The 27,450-nt window shown below is 52.1% G+C and overlaps 1 protein-coding gene across 1 annotated transcript; it reads right to left on the reverse strand.

Annotated features, from left to right (window-relative positions):
* Positions 1-715: 715 nt before the first annotated feature.
* On the reverse strand, positions 716-27,450 carry ATL1 (atlastin GTPase 1). The gene is made up of 13 exons (XM_084288195.1): positions 27,327-27,450; positions 16,893-17,140; positions 16,399-16,533; positions 15,880-15,984; positions 15,376-15,426; positions 13,919-13,975; positions 9,937-10,029; positions 9,169-9,307; positions 7,140-7,267; positions 6,398-6,454; positions 5,554-5,625; positions 4,067-4,498; positions 716-1,216 (listed from the first exon to the last, which is right to left on the reverse strand). Exons 1-13 carry the CDS (start codon positions 27,358-27,360, stop codon positions 1,106-1,108), a joined length of 1,662 nt encoding a protein of 553 aa, XP_084144321.1. The 5' UTR covers positions 27,361-27,450; the 3' UTR covers positions 716-1,105.

A 27,450-nucleotide genomic window follows, 5' to 3' on the forward strand; every position in this document is an offset into this window, starting at 1 on the left:
GTGAAAGGGTGGACAACTGATTTTTCACCTTTCAGCAGGTCAAATGAAGTGGTTAGAGCCAAGGAGATCTGACTGGGAGTGGCCGCAATCAGAAGCTGTCACGGATGCTGTCCCCTGCGTGAGTCGTGGTAGAACAGAGCTGCTGTTGGAGCTGGTCCCCATAAAACCCAACTGCTGCCCCTGCGAGCCTGCTGTACCCAACTTGCTGTGACTGCCAGGTATGGGTGCAGCTGTTACAAAAGCTGGAAGCTTTGCTTTGCCCCAAACTTGCTTTTATAAAACTTGCTCTTACTCTACCAGTGACAGAAGCACCTCACGGAGGTCGCACCTGGGCAGTGAACACACCAGAATATATTAAAGATGTCAAGCTGCTATTAAAGCACCAATTCTGAAGGTCAGAAAAAAATCAGAAAATGTAAAAAGTAACGCCAGGAAGCTCTGAAGTCGTTAGTCAATAATTGCTTCTGATGGAGCCAACTTCTTAGGAACAAAAAGCAAACTTTAATAGTTCTGATGATAAAAGAATAGAACTGTTTAACACACTTTCTATGCACTATAATGAATATATATATGTACAGAAATACAGTGAAACTTTCTCCAATACATATACAAAGTGATACTTTGTGCATCAGTTACGAATGGAAAAGTACGCTTTCCTTACAATATCGTTAACATACCATAGCAGCTGTCCTTACAGTTTCTGATAAAGCAAGTTAATACATTTTTAATTATGTTGATGTAATTAGTTGATTGAAGAAAACCCTCGGTTACATGTTATAACTCGTTCAAGTGTTTGAAAATAAGACGAGTTTGAATAATGCGAAGGTTTGGAAGGTTTTTAGCTGCAGCGTCACGTAAATTATAATTCCCGTAATGACTTGGTGATTAATTAAAAAGGGAGAAAATAAGGCTTCATAAATTAGTTGGGAAGTGTGCCGGATATTGCAAATTAAAAGCACTTGGTACTCGCAGCAGTGCTGATATGTACATATTAACAGAACAAAACTCATGCCTACATCTTCCCATCCAACGCTGTTGCTGCAGGAACGGATCGAGCACTCGAACGGCCGCGTCTCCTCCGTGTGCCCCGGGCAGCCCCTCTGCCCTACAGCTTCTTCCTCTCCGAGCCCTCGGCGGGCTCCGCTTTCTGTGCGGGGAAGGCGTGGTGGTACAAGTGTCTGTGAGTCGCGGCCGCGCTGTACAGTTTGTACAAAGCCTAAAAAAAAAAAAAAGCAGAGGAGATGCTGACAGGCTCTGCTGCAACAGCAGGGTCAGCCTGCGCAGCGTGCAGTTTGCTTTGGGCACCGGCTCAGCAGTGCAGTGTCCAAAAAGGGGAAAAAAAAATAAAAATAGGGTTCAGGAGTTTACCGATCTCTCAGACCTAAGGGGAAGAGCTGCCTTCAGCTGTATTCGGCTGAGGCCTACCTGCAGTGTGAGTAGGGGTTGGCAGGGGCTGGGTTTCCCTGCGTGTTTCACGTGCAGGCTTTAAATTTCTGCACTCTCAGCACTTTTTTCCCCCACCAGGCAGAATTGCATCGCAGAGAGGGTTTTGCTGGGTCATTTCTATCTGGCTTTTCTACGTGATTTTTCTGCGGGTGAGTGCAGATTTTTTTTCCTTCTCGTGTTACCATTTTTTGCTTTCCTCGTTGGTGCCTTTCCCACCTGACAGCGAGGCCTGGCCTTGGCAAAACAGCAGCGTGCCGGTCCCGGAGCACACCAGCTCCCATGGAGCGTGCGAGGGACACGCCTGGCACCAGACCCGGGCATTTTCCATGTGGTAGTGGCTGCATTACCCATGCTGATGTGGCCGTGGGGTGTGTGCCCCTCGCAGAGCTCAGCTCAGAGCAGCCACAGGGCCATGCCCGGGCCCCTCGGGTGCTGCAGCCTCCCAGAAGGGTGCCACTGCCCCCCCCCGACCCCAAACTGCACCCAGGGCACAGCGCAGAGGAGACGCTGCGATGTTACAGAGCCCTGAGGGTGACTGGGTAGCGCAGCGCTGAGCTTTCCACTTCAAACAGCTTTTAATTGGGGGAAAAAAAAATAAAAATAAAACCACCAGCGGCTCCTGCTGGGGCTCTGAAGGCTCCTGGTGATGTAAAACAAGGATTGTAGCGGGGAGGGACAAGGCAGACGATGGAGATGGGAGCTTCATCACGGCATGATGGCTTCGTCATGTGCATGTTGAGGCCGTGGAGTGAAGCAGGACGGCCCAAGGCAGACACAGCACGGCCAAGGGTGAGCAGAAGGCCCCGGGGTGCTGAGGGGCTGCTGCCCGCATCCCTGACACACCCTGGGAAAGCCTGGGGCTACTGGCTGCGTTTCTAGGGCTGTGGTGGGCTGGTGCAAGGGTCTGCCAGCAGCTTCTCTGCGTTTCTTTATTTTTTGGTGGTGTCTGATAACATGCCCATCATCATCAATAGCACTTTGGGCTATTTTCAGCTTTTCTCGATGCCTTCACCCCACACAGCTGCCTTTTTCCTGGCAGGAAGGCTTTCTCTACCAAAGAACACCTTCTGGGGTTTGCTGTAGCACAAGACTGAGCAAAGCCTACGGCCCCAGAGGTCAGAAAAGCTCCGGGCAGCTTTGGGGGCACAGCGAGGTCCCAAAAACGGCCCGGCTGTGCAGGCCACCATGGGCCACAACGGGTTCTTTTTCCCTGCACTCACCAAGCTGCTTGGCACCGCCGAGAGCTGCTTCAAACTCCTCTTAAGAGGCAACCCCCGCGTAACTCAGTGGCAGAAAAATGCATCAACACCAAGCCCTCGGCCCAAGGAAGAGGCTGGGGAGGCAGAACACACCTCCGAGTCCCCGAGCATGGTTTACTCCACCCAGGATTTTATTTTTTTTCCCCAAAGCTGGGCATGTGGCGCTTGCAGACACACCAAGCCAAGGGCTGTGCTCAGCCCGAGCCATGCCTGGTGCCGCAAAACCAAACTCACGGGCAGGGCTCAGCACGCCAGGAAAGCCCCCAGCCACAAACTGAGGGGGGAAAAGGTTAAAAACCCCATCACAACAATCACACAACCCCTCCTTCCACCCCAAGCCCACCCCAAAAACCCCTCCCTCAGGCTCCTGGCTGTCAGCGTGGGGTCGGTGGCAGGCAGCAGCTCCGGAGGTGACACCCTGGCAGCAGCGATCACCCCGCTGCGGGGTTGGGGTCCCAGCCACCACCCAGGGCCCTCCTTTCTCTCCGAGCCCAAGGGCTGGGAAGCAGCTCAACGTGCGTCTGATCCCGGGATGATTTTTCTGTCCCTGAGGCTCGGCCGCCCTCAAGGATCCCCTGGGAGCCGTGCGGTGCATGCCGGGGGAGAGCAGGGGAAACGAGAGCCACTTACCTCGTTTGTGCTTCCCTGGGGAGAGGCATTGGGAGAAGAAGGGGGAAAAAAAAAATAAAAAGGAGAAGAAAAAGAAGCATCTCTGTGTATCATGCACATCCACGGGGCAAACAGCGCTCACCTCCAGCCAGCAGCCACCTGCCGGAGCCCCCAGGGTGGTTTATTTGCAGGGGGCTCAGCCCTGTCCCCTCGCAGGTCCCCCATGGGGCTCTGGCCACCCCTCCTGCTGCCGGGGACAGCGTGTGTGACCCCACACTTGTGGTGAGTGCTCTGTGTCGGTGGGATTGGCACAGCTCCTTTTTTACACTGGGCAGGGTTCAGGGGGTCAGTCTCGAGCAGCTTTGCTGCTGATTCCTGCGGGGTGGCTGTACCCAGGCCCTAAAACTCGTCCCCTCCATCACCAACTCCACAAACTGAGCTGAAAATATTCCCCCTGCCGCTGCCCTCCCCACCTGAGGAATGGACTGGAGCACGTTGTCCTGCTGCCTGAGGCCAGCCCAGCTCCTCCCTGCCTGCACAAGCAGCTCAAGCAGCCGGATCTGCCCGGGCAGGCCCCGCTGGAGCACCTAAAACAGCCCTAAATGCCAACGCAAAAAGCCATTTCCAAGAGGAGGAGCAGCCCCAGGAAACCCAACGCTTAAGCACCCGGTGTGGGGATTTGTACTGCTTAGTTTTGTGTGTTTTTTTTTTTTTTGGTGTTTTTGTTTTAAATCAAAAGCTCTTTATCCTACCTGGTCCCACAAGGCTGCGGCCACTTGGTCTATTACTGCGCCCAGTTCTCTGTACTCCCCAGAGTATCTGATATATGCCCAGGTGCACAGTGTGATAAGTGTCAAGCCCATGATCATGTTGCACAGACTGGCTATGATGTCCAAGCCAATGAAGCCGGTGACCCCAGCGATCACGTAGGTGATGAAGATGACCACGAAGAGCGTGGCGGGGGTGCGGGCAGCGTGGAAGATGTTCTTGCTGTCGTTGTGCTTGATGTACTGGATGTAGAGCTCGTCTATCTCGGCCTCCAGCTGCTGCAGGTAGCGGCGGCTGAACTCCTCCCCGCCCATCTTCTTCACCCCGCGGAACAGCTTCACGGCCTCCTCCTTCAGCTCCAGGTGCTTGCTCTGCAGGTCGCTGGGCGCGAGGAAGGGCTTGTCCCCACCACAGACCTGCGTGGAAAACACGGCCCCATCGCTGCACAAACCTCAGCACCCTCAGCTCCTGTCCCCTGCCAGGCAAACCACGGGAACCGGGCTCTGGGGGCTCCTGTTTGGCACAAATTATCCCCTCTGCTCCCCTTAGCCCTGAGCTCCAGTTTGGAGAGCCCCAAAACCAAAGGGCAGTGCAGGGTTTGTCCTTGCCATCCTCTTGGCACTATTTCTTCCAGCTGCAGCTCCTCAGACACAGATTAAAGCAGGGCTGCAGGTGTCTGTACTGAGAAGCCAGGTCCCACGACCCCCCTGTTCAATTTGCTCACAGCCTAAGCCAGGATCTCGGGCAATATCGAGCTACGATCCCAGCAGATCTGGAGCCCAGCATTTTCCTGTGCTGCAAACTGTGCAGGTTTTGTTTTTTTTTTTTTCCTTAGCACTTCTGGCTTTAAGGCATAAGCACCAACACCCACCCAGAGCAGCGTGCGGATAATTTGGCCGTGTAGCTCTGCAGCCCCTTCAGCCATCTGGAGAACAGACGGGACACCTGGAAGAGGCTGGAGACAGGCTGAGGGCTGAGCCTCACCCGAAAACACCACAACCATCCCTCTCCAGAGCTGACTGGGCAGGGCACAGGTGAAAAGCCTGCTGTAATGACTTTATCCCCTAATTAGCACCAGCCACAGCACGGGTTAAAGAATGGAACAGAGCAGTTCAGCTGGGAGGGACCTTCCATCAAGTCCAACTGCCTGAGCACTTCAGGGCTAACCAGAAGTGAAAGCGCATTAATGAGGGCGTTATCCAAATGCCTCTTGAGCACTGACAGCCCCGGGGCATCAGCTGCCTCACTCGGAAGCCTGTGCCAGTGCCTGACCAGCCTCGTGGTAAAGCAATTTTTCCTTCTGCCCAGTGTGAACCTCCCCAGGTGCAGCTTTGTGCCATTCCCTCACGTTTTGGTCATCGTGGGCTGCGTGCTCACACAGCGCTGCTGCCCCGACACGATAAAGCCAAGCAGGGAGGTTTCTCCAGGAGGACAGGAGAGCCTGGGGAACGAGGTGCTCAGCACCACCTACCTCTTCCATTCTCCTGCTGTAGGTGTCTTTGGCAGTGGCAACTGCTGCTAAATTGTTGGCTTCCGCTGTGGCCTGCACGAAGAGCAAAAAGGGCACCACGTTTAGCTGCAGAAAGGTGAGGTTAAGAAGTGTAATTGCAGAGAAGAGCAGCCACCAGCTGGGTGCACATGGCCCACGTGTTTTCAGCCAGGATGGATGCATGGTGCACGCACACAAAATTAAACAGCCCCCCCTGACTCAGCCAGCTGCACTCTCCCCAGCATCTGACCAACGCCAAATCAAATCCTTCTGTATTTACACATCCAGTATCCTCAGCCCCCCCCCCACCAGGCAAAAACCTGCATCAAGAAAGGATTCCTACCCTCCGAGCCAGGGCAACAAAACCTCTGGGCTTCAGCTGTGGGAAACAGCAAGGGAAGAGATAAAAGGCTCAGCTGAGGGTAAACAGCTCCAGCTGCAGCCTCCTGCTGAGCTGTCTGACACGGAGCAGGGAGCTGAGGGCAGCTCTGCGTGGGGCCACGCTACCTCCATGTGCCAGAGCACGATGCTGCTCACCTGCGGGGAATAATTTTGGCCAGGCTGAGTGCTGCTGCGTGCATGGAGTGACCACAGCCCGGCCGAGGTGCACGAGCTGTGCTGCCTCAACTGCCTGGCCACATCACACCTTCCTCAGGCTTTGAGTGACTGCTGAATGCTGCCCAGAGGGACGTTGGGGTTGTGCAGCTAAGGCACTTGAAACAAAATCACGAAGGCTCGACGTGCTGCACTGGCTGGATGCTGATAATTAAGTGGGAATCGATGGCAGCTGCAGTGCATGGATGCCCAGCAGCTCCCCCTCACGTACCTGCAGCATGGACTTGGGGTGTGGCAGTTCCTCCCCTTGGTAGATCTTTATGTAGGCCTGCAAAACAGGGCACAGAAACACGGAATCAATCGGATGCCAGCGAGATGCAAACACCTCCACCCAGTTCCAGGCACAGCATCAACAGGATGAAAGCAGCACAGGAGAGGAGGGGGCTCCTGGCACAAGATGGCTTCAGCAGGGGCTGCTCTGTCAAAAAAAGGCAAGTAGCATGGCCCAAGGTCAATTCCTTGCATGGCATTTGGCACTCACTCAAGGTTCACACTCCACCACTTCCTCTAAGTATCTATACCATAGGGTTTGCACCTACCTCCGTCCTTCCCTGAAGGAGAAGGAACCAGAGTCAGGTAGCCCTGGAGAGTAGGTGGTGAGAATTACTCACTGATATCTTGCATCAAAATGTCACGGTAGTCATGACAACAAAATTAATGTGTTTTTTTTTCCAAAGGCAACGGGAATACGGCCCTCAGCCTACCTCCCCCTGGTCCGCAGGTCCCTGTGGTGGGGTGAGAGCCCTGACAACTTTTGGGCTTACAGCATGGCCAAATACAGAGCCGTGAGGGGTTTGCTCAATGCAGCAAGGGAGCCAGCACTATTAGGCTATACCGAGATCATTTCCTCCAGCCAACAAGTGCTAGCTTGTCTGCTGCTGCTTTCCCCTTCCATTAGAAGTGCAAATGTGCTGCAAACAAATAAGCCCCGTCTCTCTTGAATAAGCCAATACCTTAAAATATTCCACAAGGCCTCGACAGGTGATATGGTTTCCATTGATCTCCTTCACGTCCAGGCTCTCAGGACTAAGAAGCCACGGAATCAAAATCTTCAAGTTCTTGATGAACTCGTCGTCTATTTCTGGAAAGAAACCCAACGTCATCAGAACCAGGCCTCGGTCAGAATTGTGCTTCCGTGTGCACTCCCATCAAAGACAGGAGGCTCGAGCCAGGGCACCAGCTCAGACACCCTGTGATTTAGTGATGTGAGCACTCAGAAATGATCCCGGCCCCGGTGAAGTTGTCACTTAACCCACCAACAGCACATACAGCTGTGCCTAGATCCATCATCCAGCTTTCTTGTCTCAAAACCAGTTGCACAAACACAAATGTGACTGCACGGGGAAAAAAAAAATGCTTTTGCTGATGACACGGGTAATGCACACCAGCACTGGCAGCCAGAGAACAGCACCTTCTTGCCAAGACAAACACACTCTTTGTAAAGCATGATCTTGAGTATACAGCATGGAAACGTGCTGTGCCTTCCCTTTGCACGCCTCTGTGGCACCCATAGTGGAAATCTTCAGCCAGGGCTTAGGCTTTGGCTCTTCTGTGCCAGCAAGTAGGATTTCCTGTGCCCAGTTCTCAGTCCCCTACGCACCCAGATGTCAGATTCTCCTTGCAAAGTATTTTAAAGCTTTTGAAAATCGTCAGGCTCTCAGCACTAAGAAATCCTGCAGGTGATGGTATTTACACTGCACCCCTCGGTGCAGAGCTCAGGGATGGGCACAGCCTCTGCTCCCCCAGCGTGTCCCCTACAGAGCTGGCACAGTGTCACCGAGTGCCCCACAGGCTTGTGTCACCTTGAGGGAGGCAGGCTCCTTGTCTAACAGCCACTTTTATGGCTTCAGAGCACCTCACATCCATTATTGCTATTTAAATTAAACTGAGACATGCAAACATCCAACATCTGGGCATCTGGAAGGTAACGAGAGAGGGGAAGTTTCCCCAGATTTCTCCTCAGAGAGCACAAAAGGCTGAGTCCAGGTCTAGAGGAACAAGAAAATGCTGTCGAGATGCTGACAACTCCCAGGCCAGTTCCGCACACACCACTTGTTAATTGCTGCTTAGCACCTGAAATTAGAGGGGGAACTAATAGAAACCAGTTTGGCTTCCACCAGAGCCTGCACTGTTGCTAGTTAGCACGGAGTTTGCCAGAAGGACGAGTCTGATCACTAGCCAAAACCAGAAGAAGTAACTTCTTTCTGTCTGGTAATTTATTTTAAGTGACTAACAGCCACTTTCTCCATTGCTCAGAGGCTGCAAGCAGCCTCTAAGCAAAGGTGCTGGTAAGCAGCTGATTCACACAAATTGAAAATTTGGAACCTGCTTTGGCAGGGGGTTGGACCCGATGATCTCTCGAGGTCCCTTCCAACCCCTACAATTCTGTGATTTTGTGAAAATCCACAGCACACGGCTCCTTTCAGGGTAGAGAATCCTACCTTGTGTTTTTTTCCTTCGTGTTTATTTCACCTGTGAACTAAGTCTGCCCTGTAGGGAAACCACTGATCAGATAAGTCAGGATTAAATATTCCTTGGAAAGCTTTTCAAAGTGAAATAACGTTCCTCTGAGAGCACGTGTAACCAGCCTGCCACCCTGCGCAAGCACAAGCCTGCTGTGCAGCAACCAGTCTGCACGGCTGTGTCTGCACCCAACTGCAGGTGAGGCGCAGGAATTAATTGCAGGCTGAGCATCACGTCCATAAAAATCCTATCTCACCTGCCCTTCCCCATTTGTCTATCAGCCATCTGTTGGCAGGGCTTATTGTCAGCGAACGTGAGCTCACGCTAAGGTTAAAAGCATCTGGCAAAGGGCAGGCAGCTGGCTGCGCTCAGAGGAATGAGCTGAGTATGTCGTTGGGAAGAGGATTCAGGTCCTCTTGCAGAAGCTCTTTCATGGAAAATACTCAGAAATGTTTCAGGAGTCAGTGGGACTATCTGTCAGGGCATCTAAGGTATCTAAAGCAGGCCTTTGCCTCGTACCTTTCAGCTTTCCGTCGAAGTTAGGGTTGGTGGCGACCTTCAGGCCGGGGTGAGGTAAGAGGAAGCAGGAGATCTTGGTGAAGCAGGAGTGGATGTGCTTTCTGACGTTCTGCAGTTCTTCGTGCTGGTTTCCTGAGACCTGCGAGAGATCGGTTTGGGGTCAGCTTCCCTTCGGATGCAGACAGAGGTGACACCGGGGTGCCAGGAGCATGGGGTACCCCACACTGCGGCTGCTGACAGCGGGAAGGAGCCGGCAAGGATGTCCCTGTGTGAGCGCCAAGACAGGGCCCCTCCAGCGACCAAGGAGCTGGCCTATCTCTGACCACACGCCCTGGGGCATGTCATTATCGTCAGGAAAACGTGCGTGCCTGTGCATGACCCGCATACAAAAACATTTGGGATTTCCCACTCGGGCCTTTCTCGGCTCCCCTTTAATTAGGTCTCTCCACTACCAAGTGGCCCAAGCATTTCCTGATTAACCCCACTGGAGCCCATTGGTTTTACCTGTTCCTAAAGCGTTATTCCTGGTCCCAGGAATCTCCCAAGCCCCATCGCTGAAGAAAGCAGTGCAGGACCCTACAGCCCAGCCAGGCCAAGGCTGTGGCCTTGTGCCCACACACTCTACATCCACACAGACGAGGGCAACGTACTGCCCCCAGGACACAAGCCACGTTTGCCTCTCGCTCTCCATCACCCAAAAGCACAAGGCCCTGGCCATGCAAGGCCACGTGGAAAGCGCTGAGGAAATCCAGCTCCGAAAGAACGAACCTTGAGACGTTTTTCCAAAAACTTTGCGCCGCCATCGGATCCATAGGAAAACTCGTAAGGGAAGCTCCAGTCGCGCACGAGGAATATAAGGGACTAGGAGACAGAAACACGTCCAGGTCAGTGCCATGCCACAGGAACCCAAGCACCGCATGTTATCAGAAGGGGTTTGAGAGGGAGACCGGGGCCTCCTGCCCCACCACCATCGCTCGTGGCAGCCCGGCCGGATGGCAATTTGGTTCCCGAGCTTGAAAAATAGCGTCAATCATTTCCACTGCAAAACAAGAACGAGGTTTTTGCTAACCGGGACAAAAGGCAACGAGCTCCCTAATTCCAGCCACATTTAGTTCCATCCTATGGGAATTTCACAGGCTCGGTTTTTTTCAGCCGTTTTCACTGGGCAGCTTTCCAGACAGACTTTTAATGAGAAGCATATGTAGGATAACGAGGCTGAATAAGGAATTGCTGGCTTTTGTAATCTTTATTGAGGCAGTCGAATTTCTATTCAATGAATAAATAAATACCAGCACGGTCAACGTCTAATCTTTTTCAGAAAATCGTTTTCAGAAGAAATCACGCCTCCAGTGCCTCCTCTACACAAGAAAGCTGCGTCCCACAGAAGGGATCCAGGGGCTGCAGAGGGAAGCCCTGAAAGCAGAAGCCCCAGAGGTGCCAGGGCTTCTCCTACGTGTATGAATAAACCAGTCAGTAAGTGGGATGCATTTCAGTGGAATTTCCCTAAATTTGTCTATGTTTAAAACAAAGATTTTGGGGAGGGAAAATATTTCACCTCCTTAATTTTCTTCCATAAAACATCAGGAAAAAAAAAATAAGAAAGAAGAGAACAGTGAGTTGGCCATTCCTAAAGGCATTACAAGCCCCAGCAAATGTCCACAGCTAGCTCTCCCAGGACATGCTGTTCCTTCTGAGACTGCAAGAAGCTCAGGAAGCATGACCATGTTTAGGACTTTTCCACAAACACATTATGCACTCTGTGCTGTTTGGACTGGGAGCTATTTTCTTTTTTTTTTCTAAAGCAAAATTGTTCCCAACAGGCTGCCCGTATCCCACCTAGTGTCCCCCCTCACCAAGGCACGGCGACCTGGCGGCAGCTGGTGTGGTGCACGAGGTTCTCCGCAGGCACAAGGCAGTGGGAGGAGGGAGCAGAAGGGAAATGTGCATTTTCCACAGCCAAGAGCTGCTTCCTTTCCAGCAGCATCCACTCGACTATCTCACTATCGGCACTTTCAGAGCACTCCCTGCTTGGCAGCGCTCTCCTATATGAGATTTTTTTTTCCAAAACCCTCCTTTCCAGGCTCTTATATTTTAAGGACAAAAGAGATGCATTGAGCTTGACTTCCAGGCCTAGAGCCTCGCCCAAGCACCTCCAGCTGCACTGCCTTCTGCAGAGAGCTGTCTTGGTTTGAAGACCCTGAGCGAGGGCTGCAAACTGTGAAGGGCTCAGCCTCTGGTGCTCTCCTGGACAGACCAAGGTCTGTGCTTGGTGTCTCGCTGTTCCCCCGATGTCTGACCACTCCGTAGCAGTCACTCAGAAGATCCCTTTTCAAGATGCCCTCTGCAGGGACAGGCCAACCCCACGATGCTCACCTGGCCACGTCGCCAGCGATCCTTCCCCCAGCGTCTATCTCAGCTGCAAGGGTTACTACCAGCCCTTTGATATTTTTCCACAGATCGTTAACGGAGATTGCAATGAATCAGAGAGACCCTGGGGGGAGCCCCAAGGAAGCACTTCTGAAGGATGATGATTTCCCCATTAAAATTAGCTCAGCGTTCTCAGTCATCTATCAGTTAATGGGTTTTTAATCCATTTACACGGATTAAACCAGACAATGCTGACTTGGTCTGTAGTTCGCTTTCTTTTTGAGCAGCATTGTATGGAGATAAGGCGTACAGAAGGCAGGATGCCGTGGTGATAGTTACCTTTATCAACCAAACTTGTGGTCTTTTTAAAAATTGATACTGGGATTGCTTGACAAGACTCGCTATCTGCAGAACTGCGTGACTTGACAGCAATTACGGTCTTTGGTGAAATCACAGGCTATTATCCAGCCCTAATGACTTAAGCATATTTAAAAGTGCCTCATTACAGCCCTCTTCTTACTGATGGAGTAGGAAGTATTTCGCTTTCACTGTGATATTTGGCTACAATATTCTGGTACTTTCTAAATAAGGAACAGAAATATTTATTTAATGTCTGGCTTTTTCTGCACCATGTTACAATTTTCTCCTAGCTCTTACTACTAGTCATACTTTTACTGGTAGCTTTAACGAGGTTTATCAGTCATCGGCCCATGCTAACATCCAATATCTACTCAAAGCTCCCCAAAATCTCAATTTGTCCATTTGTTGCATTTTTTAACCTTTTCATTTTATTCCCACTTCCTGACCACGGCCACCTTATAAACGCCTTACGCCTTCCAGGCTGATGGTGTGGCCAGCAATTCTCTTTTTATGTTGGAAAGCAAAAGTAAAATAGCTGTAACCCACTCCCAATTATTACTTGCATTTTTATAGCATGTTTTTACTCCCTGTTGTATTTCATTTTGGGAAGCTCACAAAATCCCCAGCCTGCTACCAGCTCGCCTACTGCGGATGGAAGCTAGAAGTCAGAGCAAGCCACTGGGACTGCCAGAGGGCACCTGGATAAGGAAACAACCTGTACAGGATGCCCCACAGAAGGGGTCCTCCTGCTTGGCATTGCAATTATGCAGAGTGCAGGGGATAAGCAGCCCCGCTGCCAGAGCTCTGTAGCCCCACAATTACACTGGGATCTGTGAGGGTCTCCCAGCAGCACTCTCCATCCCTGCTGGCCCTGCTTCCTGGCTTACACCCACTGCCCACGATCCCCCAAATCTTCCAAACCTGTTCAATCACCTTCCCAGCCTCCCAGGGGCACAGCACTCGGTACAGCCCTTATCAAAGCTGTACAAAGCCATGACTTGGTCTGTTACAGGTCTGCAGGCATAGCGAGCTGCTGAACCACCCTTCTCAACAGCAGCTGCTACAGCCGCCCCACGGACTCCTAACCCCCTTCTTCCACTTCTTTTCATCCACCTTCATGGCAGGGGATGCCACAACCCATCACCTCCCACCACCCTGAGCTGCTTGTAGCCCTGACATCCAGAGCAAGCCCTTTGCCCGACACTCTCCCTCTTCCGAATGCCAGCTTTTCACAGGTTGGGAAGCAGATGATGCTTATTTGAAGCTAAAATCCCACTTAAACAGAGCCTTCCCACAGCTCTGCTGCCACCCGCCAGCGCTCTGAGCTAATCCCTGTCCTCCTCTCTGCCAAGAGCTGGGATTCCGGGGGCAGGTGGCTTCAAGCCTCTGACAGCAAAGGCTGGGCAGAGAGCGTTAGGAACCTGGCCGTGCATTCATTATGCAGCTCTGCCACAAAACCTGACTGCTTTCCGAGCCCAGCAGGACGAGGCAGAGCTGTGGGGACGGCTGCCTGCACAGTCTCTGCTCTCTCCCTCCTTCAGCTGGGGGCATTGCAGCACTGCATGCACAGCTCCCCGAGGCCCAGCATGGCTTGTATCTGGGAGCAGGGCCCTGCCAGGACGCAGCTGATGCCACACAGTGCTCATTGCATTTCACCCCATGCCTTTTGTCCCCCCGAACAAAGCCTCCCACAGATAACAGCCTCCAGCTGCATCCAGACCTGCTGGGCGAGGAGGCTGCTGCAGGGCTCGGCAGAGCTGCCAACAACAAAGGTTGGGAGTGGAAAGAAAGAGGGATATTGGATGTATTCAGAAACCTCCTGGGGGCAAGGAAACACAAAGCCCTTCCTTCGCTTCAGCAGAGCCAGACTCCAGGCCTCCCTTTCTCCTCCCCGTCCTGCAAACTGCAGTGACACCTCGTGGCAAAGCCACCCAGCTCAGGGCCAAGCCATCTCCAGCAGCAGGATGCGTGGTGGCCAGGACCCTCTACTCACCTGGAAACGTGGCCAGGACCCTCTACTCACCTGGAAAGGTTTCAGGAACGTTTCCTCCATGGCCAGCCGTCCGTACTCGGTGAAAAGCTGGAGAGAGAGGCAAAGAACAGCAGGACTTTTAGCTCCCCAGAATACACGCAGGCCATACAGCTGTGGCCACACAGGCACAAGCAGCAAGGCGCAGTTGTTGATTTGGGGTAAAAAAAACGCCATTTGCAGAGCTGGAACCGAGACTGGCTGGCTGTGTGGTTTTGGTTCCCGTTTAGAGGCAGATGGAGCTGTTAGGGACAATCGCCATGCTAAGCCCTTATGTGAAAGATCTCGCCTAGAGTTTCTGGCTGCCAAATCTGTGAAAAAATGGCTCAAATCAGCTGCTTGCTGTTGCTTTCATACCAACCAGAAACTTCACGTGCCAGAGGGGACTGCTGGAGCCCGGCTCTCTTTAAACACTCCAGGAAGAAGCGGAAATGAATTCAGAAATAAGTACTTTCCCTGCAAACCCCCACTGTGCAGACTGTAAGATCAGCCTACCAGCAAGACTTGAAGGCTCTCCAGTCTCTCTGGGCTGTAATTCCTAAGCGAAGGCACCAATAATGTATTTCACAGATGCCTAAAAATGGGTCAACATATTAAGCAATAATGGCCTAAAATTCAAACTGAAAGATCAGATTTGCACTGGATAAGTTCAACATCTAGAAGGTATTATTGTTAAGCAATATTTACTGGCTGAAACAGTACAGAACTCTTCTGATTTTTCCACAGCTTTTCTTTCCTTAAACTACTGGAGAAAAAAAAAAAAAAAAACAAACAAAAAAACCCAGTCAAACAGTCACTCAAACAAAAGAGAAAAGTGTAAGTAGAGGTAATACCAGGAGATGGGCAGGACAAGATGTGCCACAGAAAAACAAAAAAGGGAAAAAAAAGCAACCTTAGCTGCTTGTCTTCAACAAGCAGGGTTGTAATTATTCTTATGGGTCACCTGTATTGAGCCTGTACCAGATGTCAATACCCAAGTTTATAAACCCATACCCAGTTTATTTGGGTTTCTCAGTCAAAAGGTCCTATCCTGTGGTGTGAACAGTGCAACTTCTACCTTCAGCTTCCCACTCACGTAAGTCAAAGGAGCACTTTTACTGCCACCACTCAAGGCACGCTGCAAATACGTCACACAAGTAACAGAGCCTCCATTTTAAATACAGGACCCCTGCTACTCCCCTACAGGGCCTGACTGTGCTGCTGGCAAGTGTCCCACTGACTGTCCTGCCAAACAGCCCAGGCCCCAAGCAGGTGTGCTACGAGAGCACAGGCAATACAGGTTTCAGTCCTGATCGAATGTTCCTCCATGCTCATGAGCTGAAGTGAAAGCTGGGAAACTCAGAGACCCTTCTGTGGCTCCAAACATGCCTTTCCAGCACAATGCAGCTTGCAAGTGTGGAGCATAATGCAGGCACGCCGGTGACACAGAGCAGCAGGACAAGGGGACTTACCTGCAGGTGCTGCAGATCATCCTCCTGCACGTTCTGGGACAAGTTATAAACCTGCATGAGAAAACAAAAACTTCAGAGCACTCAGAATGGCCTGTCCCTTAGGCCAGTGCATGGGTCAGTGTGGTTGAAGCTCATGACATGACCATGGGGATACAGCCAAAGGCCCAAGTGGCCTCTGAAGCTGTTCCAAGACAGGTCCCAAGCACAGCTGTACTGCTGGGCAGACACAGACAGACAAACAGGCACAGCAAAACACTCCAGCATGAGGGCAGCAAGGGCTGTCGTGCCCCAGCCAGGTAGCCTGTCAGGTCCAAACAATGCTTCTCCTCCTCCATTTATGTGTTGAACTCTGTATCAGGACCCAGCTTCCATCCTGTTAATGCTGCTCTCTGGGAGCAAAGAGCAGAAGACAGGAGGGGAAAGCCCTAACAGACCACACAGTAACTGCTGGTTTTTAGCCACCACCTTTAAGGAACTGCTTCCTGGAGACAATCCCATTCTTACCTGTATCGAGCTGATCATTGTGCTAAGGGCAAACACGGTGGCCGAATCCCTCAGGGTGGACTGGCTGTCAAAGGTCCCCTGTGTGTCCATCAGCAGCACTGCAACCTGACAGGCAGAAAGCTCCAGGTCAGCTTGGAAAACACTCAGTGAAAACACTCTCAGATGCCAACAGGGTGGGTGGGTGAATGCCAGCTGTGTTATCAGGTAGGGAATCTCGCTGCTCATGCCTCAGACTCACAGTTGGTGGAGGACAAAGGAAAAGAAAGAAACTCTGAGGAGTCCAGAGTTGGAGAGACACCCAGAGAGTATATCAGGGACACAGGGAGACACCAAGACTTCATATTGCTCAGTGCATTAAATTATGCTAAATTAGGGATATGGCATCAAAACATTCTCTAAACTTGCACAAGCATTTGAGACACTCATGGCAAGGCAGGGGAGTCTTACAAAAGCTGGAGCAGCAAGATGAGCTGACCAGCAACAGAGAACTAAAAAAACATGCAGCAGAAAAGCAAATACCTTTTTACCATCAGGCTTGTCCACCAGGAAAACCTCACTCCATATCTGAATGCCAGTCGTCTCCCGCTCAGACCCTCCCCTCCAGGAAAAACCAGTCAGAGGCTCGTTGTAATCTCCAACCCAGTCCACTGCTTCCTGCAGGTGGGAACAAAAAAAGCGCTGAAGTTCTCATCCCACTTTGTTTTTACACCTTTCTTCTGCACTGCCTCACCCAGCACTGGCAAGAGGCAGCCCTCCCAAGAGTGGTTTCCCAAAGGGCAGTAAATGTGAGCATCTCTGCTCCAAAGCCAAGAAAGGCAGAGTCCCACTGGAGACCCACTAATGTATGGGGTTGTGGAAGTATCTGCTCTATTTTATTTTGTGAGGCCTCATGTTAAAGAGAGGCTTGAGCATCTCTAGAGCACTGAGCCAGTGTCCTGTCCAGCTCATCCCAGAGCAGCACATGGGAGCAGCACGGTACCCGCAGGAAGAGCCCCCTGCAGCTGCAGCCATACCTTGTTGTACATGTACCGCAGCATGAAGTCCATCAGGAACGACTTTCCTTTCCTAAAAGCTCCGGCAACAGACACAGCCACGACCTCTTTATCTCTGACAGCCTCTGAGAGGAGGATGCGGTTCAGCGCGGCTTCGTCCAGTTCAAAGGAGTGGTCATCTTTGACGATGAGGACTTGCACCGGTCCTGCCTTCCTCACAGACTCCTCCTCCTCCGAGCTCCACTCGTAAGTCTTCTCTGCAAAACTACCTGCACAAACAGCGAAACAAGAGCAGTTTGGTTCCTTCTGCAAAGCACAGAATCACAGAGAGCAGGGCTGGACAGGGCCCTAACAGGTCAGTTAGCTCAAATATCACCCCAAAACAGCATAACTCGGAGCAGATGTCTGTCCAACATTCCCCAGACGTCCTGGTGGAGCCACCCAGCTGCTTTGGGGAAATCTGTCAGCATGCCCAGCCCTCCCAGCAGCCAGGGAGTTTGCTGGGATCCTCCTGGAGAAATGCTCCCGTCAGCTTTTGTCCTACAAGAGCTGACATGAACAGATTATTCTCTTCTTACCTGCAACATCTTACATACACAAAGACTGTCCTAGCCTCTCCATGTCCTTAGCCTTCTCTGTGCTAGACAGGAGAATTCCAAGCTACTGATGATCATCGCTTGCTGACTACACTGTTTCCTCGTTTCAACCGGGATAGAGTTAATTTTCCTCCCAGTGTCTAGTGTGGTGCTGTGTTTGGGATTTAGGATAATAATGTTGGTAGCACACCGATGGTTTAGCTGTTGCAGAGCAGCACTTACACTAGGTTGGCGACTTGTGGCTTCTCATGCTGCCCTGCCAGCAAGGAGCTGGGGTGCACAGGGAGCTGGGAGGGGACAGAACCAGGACAGGGATGTCCCATGATATGTGGTATCATGTGGAACCATAAAACCTGGGGACTTGGCTTAGGGGGCTGCCACTGCTCAGGGTCTGGCGGGGCACTGGTTGGTGGGTGGTGGGCGGGTGGTGGGCTGTGGTGTTGTGAATCACTTGATTTGTGCGTTCTGTTATTACTATTATTATTATCTCTTCCTTTTCTGTCTTATTAAACTGTTTTTATCTTAACCCACGAGTTTTGCCTTTTTTTCCCCAATTCTCTCCCCCAGAACAACAAGGGGGCGGTCTGCGTGGTGCCAAGCCAGGTTACACCACCGCTGCCTGAGCATCTCACAGTGCTCTCCTCCACACGCTGCCCACCAGGCCCTTGCAAGAGGCTCCTCAGCCATGGACGCAGCACTCGAGCTGAGGCACGCAAGCACCTCACGGATCCACCAAGGACTGCCTGGATGCATCCTATGCGGCTGCTGTTTCTGTAGCAACAGCGCAGCGCCGGGGCCTGCTCCATCTGCAGGCCGCACTGCCGCTCTCAGCACAACCTGCTGCTCCTGTAAACTGCTCAAACGACCGCTTCCCTGTCTTTGGACAGCAAATGTGGGTGTCCAGCACCAAGTCACTGCCACCTGCACACAGTCACTGCCACCCCGTTTGGTTCCCTATGACGAGGGGGCTGCTGATGGCAGCTCCCCGGTGTGGGCCTTATTCACCGACAGCCGCCCGGCGGTTCAGCAGGCGCAGGCCAGCTCCTGTAATTTTCCTTTCATTGTCTCCCGACTTCCCAGCACAGGAAAGGAAAGCCCAAGGTGATTAATCACGCTGCTCAGCTCACCTACGGCCACGTAAAAACCTCCTCGCCAGCGGGGAAGGGAGCGCGTGGTGGAAAGTTTCCCCTCATTTCTACAAAAAGTCCCCAGGTCGCTGGCTCAGGCTGCAAATTTCCAAGCACAGGAGCCTGAAGTCTCTGTTTCAGACCCTGACCTCAGGGGCCCAGTTTTCAGCCAGTCCCAGCTGTTTCAAAGCACAGGGCTGATGCGTGCACATGCTAAAAGACGAACTATAAATACCACAAGGAATGGGGTTTGCCCATTCCGGGCCTCTTTATAAAGAAGCCTCCAGCAGCAACTTCTTCTTTTAAATAACAACGGTGCTTTTGTACGCGGTTCTGATTTCCTATGATCCTGAAATATCAGGATCATTAAGCCTTGTTGCTAGGGGATATCTGGTGGTTCTCAGACATATACTGCGAGCTTTCTTTGCTCACAGTTGAAAGACAAAGATCTTTTCTTCCCGATGCCTGGACTTTCCTTAGCAAAACAAAAGTCCCGAATGCTCTGAAAAGCTAGATTCTCCACCAGCCTCCAGCAGCACCAAACTCCCTCCAAACACCAGCCCCTGGCCCATGCCACTGCTGGGTGGCCACAGGAAAAAGACCTTCCTATTCCCAATGCCCAGACATCACCAAGCCACCCGAAAAATGAAGCCCCTGAGCACACTCGGTCCTCTTGCTGCACACACCACACACCATTAAGATCTCCCCAGCACGTAAGCACGGACAGGTGCCAAAGGGCCACAGGTTTGCGTGCTCATTTTAAGGGCTGCCATGCTGCAAGTGCCATATAAAGCCTCCGATCGGAAATACCTCTCTCCCATGGTGTTTCCCAACACCCCACTGCGCTAACCGAGTGCAGTTTCTTTTTCATTTTTACAGCTGCATAAAAAGGACAGCAGAGAGATCTCTGTAGGATGTGACTCATGGTGGAGGCAGGAAAAAATCCGTAAATGGAATTAAATCTAAATATTTCTGACTGTAGCCATCAGCGGAGGCAAAGCCATCGGCGTGCAGGTGGCAGAGCTGTACCACCGCCCCAAACCCACCTCGAGGCCACACAGTCTGCACCCAGATGGGCACAAAAGCTGCTGCCCAGGGCCTCATGCAGAGGCAAGGTGGTGAAGACATCCCCAGCTCGGACCTTGCTGTACATCTGAGCATGTTGAGAGCCTGGGGAGAGCCTCGCTAATCCCTCCTGTCCTGCTAGGAGAAGGGAAGCTTTGTGCCAAATTCCCCCTGCTGCTGCTGGATGAGGTCTCCCGGGTGGTCCTCTCCCTCCAGTTCAGCTGCCAGAAAGAGCAGAGACCAGTGCTCTGTTCCAGGGGTTAATGGAAATCTCCACTGAAGAGTTTTTACCGCTTCCCACCAGTCTCACATGAGAATGAGACCACTCGGGGATATCAGGAGCAGACCACTCGTGCATTTCTGCGGTGCTGCAGCAGCTCCTCGCAGGCAGGGGTGGAAAAGGGATCTAGAAAGTGGTCATCCCCACTGCCATAACCAACCGTAACTAGCTTGAAGACGTTGTGTTGTCCATTCAAAACCCCAGAACCTGTGAGAAACGCCTTGTTTTTCTTCACCAGGTATTGACAGCTTTTGGGAGAGTGTCTCTGGACAGAGGCAGCCGCCCAAAGCGGCCGTGGTCTGCTAGAGGACATCCCTGCCTCTGTCACCTGAGCTGGCTGTTTGCACAACATGGGGGCAAAACACAGAGTATTATGAACAGGATATGCTGATTTTCCAGTTCATTAGAGACATCGGGAGAAAAGGCACTATATTAAACAGGTCTCTGAGCTGATTTCAGCCCTATTAGCTCTGTTTCTTTCATGGAGGCCGTCTGCAAACAAAACTCTATCTTTCATATTTATTTCCATGTGATGAAACTTCCACGTCCTGGTTATTAGATTATCTGCTGTACTGGACAGCCAGAGATTTTTTTTACAAGCTGGCGGCACATTACTGAAAATCAATTATTTTGATTGTTCTTTCCGGCATAAATTAGTTATCTGCTTTGAAGGAAGTCGTACCTGGCAATGGCAAAACATCATCTGGCCAAAAAGGAAAAGAAGGAGGCCTAAGCTTTCCTAAACACGCTCTTTTTTTTTTTTTTACTCGTTTTCCAACTTGACTCCTCCTTTCTGTCGGCTATCTCTCGGCGCCTTGCAATTACGTCAATTCTCAAGCTGCTCATTCAGAAATTGCCAGGATACAGTTCCTTTTTCCCATTTCATAACAGCTCGTTTCCATGACTCGAAAGCGGGGTGGAATCCGCGTCTCTTTTCCATATGGTGATTTAAAGTGGAAAGGTGGAGGAGACTGGAATTTGCATTCGTGCTTATTGTGTTGTCAGACAGCAGCAAGAAAATGGCCCTGCTGCTGCAGGCAGCCCCGTAACACAGGGCTGCTCACTTTGTGAGGAAAAAATAAAGCACTTTTCAATTGCTGTAGGAATTCTTTTTGGTTAAAATTAAATAAAGTTTAATAAACTACACCAGCATATTTCACATTTTGCCCATGTAAGGTCGGACAGCTGATTTAATGTATTTAAGCTCCCACAGAAGAACAGATTAGATAAATTACACGTCACTGATCACGCAGCATACTTTGGTGAGTACTTAAGCCTGTTCTTCCTTAGTTATGGACGAACAGGTCACTGAAATGCTGACTCCTTTCCAGAGGCCCGCTAATAATGTCATCTTTTTTGCTAAACGAGTTTGCGCAATAAATACATTTCATTCCAGGGACTAACCCATGACCCAGGGCATCATCTGTGCAAACACAGGCTGCCTAACAGACCTCGAGAAAGCCAACTTGCCAGCCCTGCTCTTGTGCTCTTGGGGCGCCCGGGAACCTTACATGTATGCACACCCCGTGAGATGCCAGGGCTGCAGCCTGGGTCCTGATTCCCCTGCTGAAATACACAGACATAAAGTGGGGCAGGTATTCTGAGGGTCTTTGAACCCAGTTTCTTCACTGCATGAAAAAAAATAAACTACCAAGGAGATAAAATAGAGGCTTAATGTTTTAACTTGTTGTTCTTCCTCTGGAATGAAACTTCCCTGTACTGGCTGGGTTAGGTCGCTTATCAGCAGCCCTCTCGGGATTAATTCGATCAGCAGCGATAGCTGTGCGGATCCCTTCTGAAGCCGTTTCCACCCCAGCTGTTTGCCTTACAAACATATCGCAGTGCCACCAACATCACCACGAGCCCAGCACTGAGCAGACCGCGGCCAGGCAGGATCCCTTTGCACAGAGGGCTTCAGCTGCCAGGAGGCTTATCTGCCCTGTGCAAACAGCTCCGGCAAAGACATCTCTCTCCAAGCTACAGTATCCCTTGCACTTATCCCATTCAGCACTGCCGTGCCACAGGTTCTGCTCGCTCCGCTGATGCTGAACTAACTCCACGGCCTGCCAAGCAGCCAAAGATCATGGGCAAAGCTCGGAGGAACACGGAAAAGGCAGCGCCGCTTTGAGCACACGTCAGAGACCCTCTCCTTCCCTCGAAGAGAGGCTTGTGCAGAACTCTCTATCTTACCATGCTAATAAGGAAAAATGAGAAGTAAACTGACACAAAGCACATACCGGCTGTTGTAGAGCAATAACCTGTATCGATCCTGCACAGCAGCAGGGTAGGGGAAGAATAACACTCCCTACGGAGTGCAGAAGGACAAAGCTGCATCCCGAGGTGCTGAGACTGCCTGGGCAGCTATGAGTGAGCAAATTCCCCAGGCACAGGGCTGCCATAAGGTGTCTAGACAGCGCTGCCCCTGGGAGATGGTGTCTTGGAGAGGACAAAGCGGGGCCGCCTGGCTGGGCAGAGCCCTCCCTTCCATCCATCAGTGCTCTGCAGGCTTGCTGCTCCGAGCTCCGTGTACAGACACAGTCACTGCTCTGTCCTGAACTCAGATGTAAGGCAGGCTCTTGGTGAGCACCACCAACCAGGCGATGCAAAAAATAAGCTCCTTCCCTGGTCAATAGCCCACGGCGGGTAAAAAGCTCTCCCCTCTGAAGCACAGCGGTGTTACTGCCCCTGCTTGGGGCCATCAGCACTCTGCCATGCCCCCAACAAGCTTCTCTGCGCCCAGGGTGCTCGCAGGAGGCAAGATGCTGAGTGCACCTCCTTGCCACCAGCCCTGAGTCATCCAGCTGGCAGCACAGCAGCCTCGACTACAGCACGAGCAGCTCGGCTCCTTTCTCCTCTGGCAGCCGGAACGAGGAGCTGAGTGAGCGTGCTGATAACGCCAGTGGTTTAGGAACTCCCTGCATGGAAGGCTGCTGGGAGAAGCAAGGGTTTGGGTGATTACTGGCCACCAAACGGTCTGTTACAACAGGGGCAGCTCAAATGCCAAAATACGAAGTGAAACCAACGCCTATTACCTCTCTCATTAAATTTCAGTGCCTTAGCCAGCCCTGAAACAACAGCAATACCTATCCGGGCGGAATTCCCAAGGCTGAGCCTGTAATTAGCATGCTTCAGAGACGGGCACACCAACTACCTTGGGAAGAAAGCAGATCAAACAGATTCCCTTCTAGAGGTCGTTCAGGAAGTTTGAGGTCATGTCAGACAGCCCCGTGGTTATGCTCATGCCAGTCTACGCGCCAGGACTGGCTGATTCAAAGCCCAGGTGGGCAACCCTCAGAGGGAACCTTATCCCATCTCTGTTTGTCAAAACACTATCATAAGAGAAACTACAGAAAGGCCATCATTTATTTCTCAGACAGAAATTCCAGGACTGTTCGCTCACCCACATTTAAGTCTAGCCAGACACACATGTGACACGATGACTGAAACACACCTTGCACGAATACGTCCCCAAAAGTCTTGCTTTGCACCCATTATGCATTCCTTGCATGGTCCTTAATCCACTTTGTTTGTCAGCAAGCAGCCTCCCTCCACCACCAGTATTTCATTTACTCATTTCTGACTTTAAATCAGTTTTACCCTTTTGTTGTTGCCTGAAAACAAAGTTTGGTCAACGTGCCACAAGATCCCAGGATACAGCATGAAAGGCCACTACGCTCAGAAGGAATGTAAAAGTATATAGAGGGCTTTAAACACATTTTACGGGCTTGGCAGAGGTCAGTGAGCCTCCACCCCATTTGGGAAGTTTGTGTTCAGTTCCTTCATCGCCCTAACACTTAACTGTCCTTCACCTGATCACAAACATGAGCATTTCTCCAGGACCCAAGGAGCTGGGGTGGCTCCAGAGCAAGGTGGCTTTGGAGGTGACCCACTGGACACCCCGCACCTCGTAGGCAGGACAGAGCAGAGGAGTTAATACAAGGCCTGGTGCCTAGGAACATCACCTAGGCCCTAAGCAATGTTTGTGTGTGCTCCTCACCTGTATGTTTAGCAGAGAAAATACAGCAAGACACAGCCCCACGGGCTGCCTGCCCTGACGTTGACCAAGCTTCTTGCGGCACGGGCACGGCATGGAGCATGACCACGGCAAAACAGGCCCAAAGGATCCTGCTTCTTCTCCAAAAGGGGAAAAACAGGCTGCCCTTGCTCCTCCTAATCTTTGAATGAATCAGACCCTGCTCTTCTGATTTATTATACAATACCACTGCCTCAAAAGGGCATGAGGACCAACCACCACGTGCTGGATCTCCAGCCTGCAATGTCCTCGTCTCTTCTCACGAGTCCCAGCACTTCATTTTCCCTTCTCATTTACAAGCTAGCAATTTCGTTGTGAATCTTCTCATGTCTATTTTTTTTTTTTCTTATGCAAAGGCTCACCTGCCTGAAAAACCTCAGCTTTCGTTTCTCAGGAGATTCCCAGCGTTCAGAGTGACAAAGAAACGCCTGGAAGGGGAATCTGAGGTTCCGCCAGAAAAGGTCAGGAACAAAATGACAAGCAGAAGGGCTGTTAGCACTGTTCCTTCACACCAACCAACACCAAAATCGCCCTTTTCTTTCCAGCTGAACCCATTGCTGTGCATGAAGAAAGTGTGACATCAAAGATCTGTCAGGCCTGTTTTGGAAAAGTCCCTTCCCCCAAAATAGTTGCTCAGCACTTCCCGACCACTGAGCTCCTTTAAGAGCTCTCACTAACCTCTAGCCCAGCTTGAAAACCCTGACCAACGAGTATTACCTCTGTACTCCCTTTTACGGTTTTGAAACTGAATTCTTGACGAGTGGGTCATTCTGATTACAGCATGGGCCGTGATGGGAAATGAGAGATTTCAAGCAGTTTGTCCTCGTCTGAGCTGTGTAAAGGAGTGACGGGGAGCAGAGATCTCTAACGGCCTTGCCACAACAAGGGGAGCAGGCTGCCGAGCACCTGCAACTGCAAAGCACCAAGAATTTCAGAAAAATAAAAAAAAAAAACATCAGGGGAAGCTACTATGAGCCTTCATCAAGCTGGCTGGACTTGACTGCACCCGTCAGGATTCAGACTAGCAGTCCTTATTCAGGTAAAAGCAGGATCCCTTCCTCTGATGCACAGTTCTAGGTGTTTTTGTTTCATATCCAGCTCCCTCAGCCGCTCATCCCACAACCAGCAGCAGTTGTGAGGTCTCGGCACCGCTTAGCACGCTCAGTAATGGAGCCCTAAATGCTGCACAGCCTTACACTGACCTCCTGCCCCGGGCTAAACCCTACACTTGATGCATTACATGCCCCTGTGTGAGCTCGCGGGGACGTACACGTGTGGCAGCAACCTAGCTTTGATAGCTGACTGGAGGCAATTTCTCCTGGGCGCTATGCAATCGCTCACCCTAATTCACTCGGTGATCTTTAAAAAAGCAAATTGTTTTTATGAGACAAAGGCGAAGGATTGCACTAAGCAGTCGTCTCCTTTCAGGCCTGGCTAACTGGAAAGGAACTAGGACGGAGTTTGATCCGTTTCAAAATAGCGTAGTATTTTTAATGACCCATAAGCACATTTTTAGAGCACACCGAGGATGTAGCTGGAGGGCCCGGATGGTGAAAGGCTCAGACTCCTCCTTCAGCAGGCAGGCTGAGAAATGGAGCCCTGAATTCCCCCTTGGGCTGATGTCAGCACCCAGCGGGCACAAACACATCCTTCAGGGCACCGAGGTGCTGCCCTACAAATGCACGCTTGGTTAAAGGGGGCTTTTGCTGGATTACAAAGCAAAAGGGGGCTTTTGCTGCCTAATTTATTACCTGTAATAACACCAACCAGCATGGCGAAGTGCTGGGAATCGTTCTAGGAATACCTAAACCTCTGTGGGTACGATTTGGCTCTGTAGATGGAAGGCAAACCTGCTTAGATTCGCAGTTGGTTCCAGGTTCTTGCGAAGCTTACCAAGAAGCTAAGCAAGAGTTTAGTGAATCAGCACCAGATCGCCTTAGCAGCACGCTCACACCGAGGTACGTGCCTAATTGTTCCGCTAGGCCAAGGCTGTACCTTCCGAGATGAGGTTTTTCTCCCTCGAAACCCGCTTTGACACCGCTTGCATTTTCTCCTCACGCTACCAAGATGAGAGGGGGAAGCTCGAGCGCGTGTACGTGCGCCCAGTGCTCAACGAGAACGGGACTGACAGTTCTGCAAGACAAGGCTGAGAGCATCAAAATATTCACGAGAAGTTTCCTCTGCTGTTTATCCAAGGCCTAGCAGCCTCCTCGGAGTGTCACGGCTCCAGACGGCCCTTATCAAATGGACGCTGCTGATGTTCTCCTGCAAAGAGGCCACCGCACGCTCCGACTGCTTGACTCGCAGGCTCCGTTATCTGAACGCCTCTGCCAACACGTCCCTGAACTGCTAATCATTACCGTGGGAAATGCTCCAGTCATCTGTCCAAATGAGAATGTAATTTGTGTATCTAAACATCACGGCTCGGCTCACCTGCTCCGCCTGAGGAGACGGGGCACCCCGAGCGCTGAGGGCTGGGTTTGCACGGCGCACAACTCGGGGGATGACAAATCACACCCCAGCGGCCCTAAATGACGGCAAATTGCCGTATTAAAGCTGGGTTTCCCACAAAGCCGAGGATGCATCAGCAGAAGCCGGTACAGCGATGCACCAGCGAAGGGCGAACAAAGAAGGCTGTGGGCAGGGGGAGAGGGGCTCGGAGCCCCCCGGGTGCCCTGCACAGCCCACCTGTGGGCCCAGTTTTGGCTCTGCGTGGCTGGCGGGCGCAGTTTTTCCCCCAGAGCTGCCCGTAGGATGGCGGGTTGGAGGAGAAGGGAGGCCTTGAGGGAAGCAAGGCTTCCTCCTCCCTCTGCGGGTGGGAAGGGGCGCTCTGAAAACGGCCCCGATCCTCCTGCAGCGCCTCAAGCAGGAGGCAAAGCCCCGTGTGGGACCGGAGGGCTGGGCGTGCGGGACCCCCGCTCGCGTCCCCATCGTGCCAGCGAGGCTGGGGCTGAAGGGGGGCAGCGGGGGCGGCCAGGAGGAGCAGCAGCAGCAGTAGCAGCAGTGACAGCAGCAGCAGCAGCAGCAGCAGCAGCAGTAACAGCAGTAACAGCAGCAGCAGCAGCAGCAGCAGCACTAATAGCAGCCCCCCCCGCGCAGGCCGAGGGCGGTGGCGGCCGGGGACAGGCCTCGGCAGCCTCTCAGCCTCCCTCCCTGCCTCCTTCCCTGCCTCTTTCCCCGTCCCCGATCCCCTCCCCGACCCCTCGGACCGGCCTCCCCCTTCCCTTCCCTCCCGCAGCCCCCCGGGCGCGCCCCGTCCCATCCCACCCCGCAGCCCCGGGCATTGTTCGGCCGCCCCCTCCCCTTTTCTCCCTTCCCCTCCGTTGCCGTGCCGTGCCGTGCCGTGCCGCCTACCCCAGCCGCTCCTTTCCCTACGGTTCCGGGCCATGGTGGGGGCTGCCCGGGGCTACCCGGGAGGCGGTGTCGGTGGCTACGGGAGGCTCCGTGCGCGCTCCGAGCCGCGCTGCGTCTGGCGAGG

Source organism: Netta rufina, assembly GCF_964035555.1.
Source record: "Netta rufina genome assembly, chromosome: 5".
Taxonomy (NCBI): domain Eukaryota; kingdom Metazoa; phylum Chordata; class Aves; order Anseriformes; family Anatidae; genus Netta; species Netta rufina.

Bases quoted from the DNA above. Each gene is read 5' to 3' on its own strand.
- ATL1 (XM_084288195.1), bottom strand. From the start codon at position 27,360: ATGGCCCGGAACCGTAGGGAAAGGAGCGGCTGGG. The intron at 15,427-15,879 runs GTAAGAATGGGA...TTTCTCATGCAG, and splicing joins CAATGATCAGCTCGATACAG to GTTTATAACTTGTCCCAGAA. The intron at 10,030-13,918 runs GTGAGTAGAGGG...TCTGTCTCCTAG, and splicing joins CGTTCCTGAAACCTTTCCAG to TCCCTTATATTCCTCGTGCG.